The sequence below is a fragment of the Lolium rigidum genome, chromosome 5 (genome assembly GCF_022539505.1).
Source record: "Lolium rigidum isolate FL_2022 chromosome 5, APGP_CSIRO_Lrig_0.1, whole genome shotgun sequence".
Taxonomy (NCBI): domain Eukaryota; kingdom Viridiplantae; phylum Streptophyta; class Magnoliopsida; order Poales; family Poaceae; genus Lolium; species Lolium rigidum.
Window position 1 is genome coordinate 201397328 of NC_061512.1, and position 3060 is coordinate 201400387.

Consider the following 3060-nt stretch of genomic DNA (forward strand, 5'->3'; position numbering starts at 1 on the left):
ATAGCTACAATTTTAGAGGCTAAATTTACCATTTCATACGACTTTATGTTCGCAGAACTGAAATCTATGGGCTGGGGCTACTTTATTTACCAAAACCACCCAATATCGACTAAGCATCCCGCAGCTTCGCTGTTGATGCCGCGTGCAAAGCACCGGTGCGAGGATAAGGACGGCGACAAGATGCCATGCCTCTCCCTATACTCTCCTTCATGCTCGTTCTCTCTCTCCCTATGTCGCTCCTTGCAACCGCCCATCACCGACGGTGTGCTCTGTTGCCGCTCATCCCCAACTCCGTTCGACCAGCGGAAGAGCACATCCTCTTTATCCTCTTCATCCTCCTCAAAGGAATTGTCGTGGCTCGCCACAAATCACCGCAAATGGTGATCGTTTCCCAAACTCTAGCCATTTTCCAGCTTGTTGAATTTGGTTTCCTTCATCCTCTCCGACCACCAAATCGTCATGTGCATGAGAATAAGGTCCTCCTTGACCTCCCCCCCCCCCCTCATTTCCTCCACATGATCTATGATGGGTGGCGCACGGCGGCAAAGGAAGTGGGGTGGCGAGGGGCCATGAGCTGGGTGTGTGGACAGGGTGGCGGGCCCTATAGCGGTGCTCAAGTTTGGATGGGTGGAGTGGAGAGTTGTTATTGTCATTGCGCGCCGTCGCGGCTGCCGAGTAGGAGTGGAGGTGGCACATCACTGTTGTGTATCGCAGTATCGGTGTGTTGTGGCAGGTGAACAAATTTGTCGATTCCAAAAAAAAAGGTGAACTAATTTATGGATGGGGAAGAGAGATAGCAACTGGCATATTCTTACTGATTTTTTTTTCAAATAACCGCGAAATTTATAGCCATTGCACATATTCACGTCCATCCGTTTCTGTCAGGCTAAGTCATCCGTGTGCGCCCCACTCTCAGTTCCAGTGTCAATTTGCTCACAACATAAATTTCTGTCCCGCGAACATGATGTGGTACATAATGGTAACTCTATCCTATAAATAGTAGTATTATGCTAAATACTAAAAAATGTAAGGCGTCATTAAGTTTCGAGGGGTAAATAACTTACAACTTCGATTATGATTTGTACTTGTAATATATTCACAAAATTTGTATAAATACAGAATTTTGCAAGACGAATGCAACAATATCATTTATACATTCTCGATTCATATAATTCAGTATGTATTAGTGATCAAAATCCTGACGGCGAAAAAAAAGATGCACTACATTTTGGGACGGAGGGAGTAACGCGGTAAAAATAACCCATCCTCATCCGACGGAGTTACCGAATTATGAAGTGACAGTGATTGTTACTGCTCCCTAAACGCCATGGCAAGGAGTAGTGAGGTGATCTCAATATGAATAGAGTAGTAAATTCGAAACACGTGAACTGTACGTCTGGCTAATCTATAGTCGCCGATCGACAATATGCATCTTCTCCATAGTCCACACACCACGAGACAACTGCACCCAAACCGTTTCCAAAGGTAAAACGCCGACGTGCTCTTGTCGTGTGCCCGGCCGGCAAGCAGCAGCCACACCACGCCAACGCTAAACGACCAAAGAGAAAGAACATGCACTTATGCTGCACATTACTATCAGACACAAGACACAGTAACAGACGACAGACACTGGATGGATCGAGCAGCATGTGTAGCTACGAACCGAGCGATCGATCACCTCGCCACATGGACTGGAACGGCGTGCGCGCGCTTGGCCGGCGCCGGCCTACTGCCAGCCGGCGGCCTCCCTCCTGGCGCCGCCGCCGCAGAACTGCACGGTCCACGGGCTCGGCCGGACCCCTCCGAGTCCGACGTCGAGCATTCCCTTCGTCGCCAGCGCCGGGTCGTAGTAGTGGTAGTAGTGCTGGGCGCCGGTTTCCTCCAGGCAGCTGCTGCTCGAGCCGCCGGAGAAGAGCCAGCGGGTGGATGAGGACTGCACCGACGCCGCGGACGAGGTCTCGGCCGCCGACGAGACCCGGGACCTGCCGAGCGCGATCCGGCGGAACAGGGCGGCGAGGAAGCCGATCTTGATCCACCTGAGCTTCCTGTAGCCGCAGCAGTACTTGCTCCTGCCGCCGGGGACGGCGCAGCTCTTGTCTCCAGCGGGACCCCTGCGGCCCTTCCTCCCGTGGCCGTGCGGCGCCGCGGCGGCACGAAGGTGGTAGGACGGCGGCGGGGTGATGGCCGGGACGTCGGCGGAGGAGGAGAGCGTGATGCTGCAGGAGGCGCAGTCCTTGGGCGTGCCGGGCTGGGACTCCCAGCCGAAGGGCACGGCGCCGGGGCCGGCGCCGTAGTAGCGGAAGGAGGGGTTGGCGAGGGAGCTCTCCTTGGTGAGCAGGCGCGCGTAGAACTCGCCGTCGTGCGTGATGCGGAGCGGGCTCTGCGGGTAGTTGGGGGTGGCCGCGCCGCTGCGAGGGACCGGCAGCGGCATCGGCGTCGGCATCTCTCGCCCTCTCATCAAGTGCACGATCTCGAGGCTCTCTGGCTCGCCAGCGTTGGTGGGTGTGGGATTAATTGGTCGCCGCGTGTGGGAGAGTGGAGCGCGAACGATCCGAGAAGTCGAGTGATCCGATGGCGCGGGTTTTATACGAGGAGAACTCTTGCTCGATCGGTGGTCACTTGCGATCCAAACTTATGGCACTTTTTCCTACCCACTTGCGGGGAATGACACGCTGGCATGTGCGTACATGCGCCAGCAGCTGGTTACTCATTTGGTATTCCATCCGCTTTTAAGAGCATCTCCATCGGTGCTCACTAAATAGTCGCCGGAACGTCGGCATATCCGTATGGGGAGCGCCGGCACTGCATCTTCTATTTGAGGAAACTGTTTCCACACCGGCGCCCTCAAACCGACGATTCCAATAGATGTTTTGAATTAAAATAACAAATAAAAGCATAGAAAATCGAATAAAAAGAAGAAACATTCCATTCCACAAACTAATACATAATTGGGAACGTGGTTTACAGGAAGATATAGTTTGGAACATGGTTTTCCACAAACTAATACATAGTTTGAACCATGGTTGACACAAATATAAAACATTGCAAAAAAAACTAAAC

The 3060-nt window shown here is 52.9% G+C and overlaps 1 protein-coding gene across 1 annotated transcript; it reads right to left on the reverse strand.

Moving 5' to 3' along the window:
• Nucleotides 1-1726: 1726 nt before the first annotated feature.
• Nucleotides 1727-2443, reverse strand: LOC124656938. Its single transcript, XM_047195584.1, has one exon. The coding sequence runs from the start codon at nt 2441-2443 to the stop codon at nt 1727-1729; it is 717 nt and encodes a 238-aa protein (XP_047051540.1).
• Nucleotides 2444-3060: the final 617 nt, after the last annotated feature.

Bases quoted from the DNA above. Each gene is read 5' to 3' on its own strand.
- LOC124656938 (XM_047195584.1), bottom strand. From the start codon at position 2,443: ATGCCGACGCCGATGCCGCTGCCGGTCCCTCGCAGCGGCGCGGCCACC.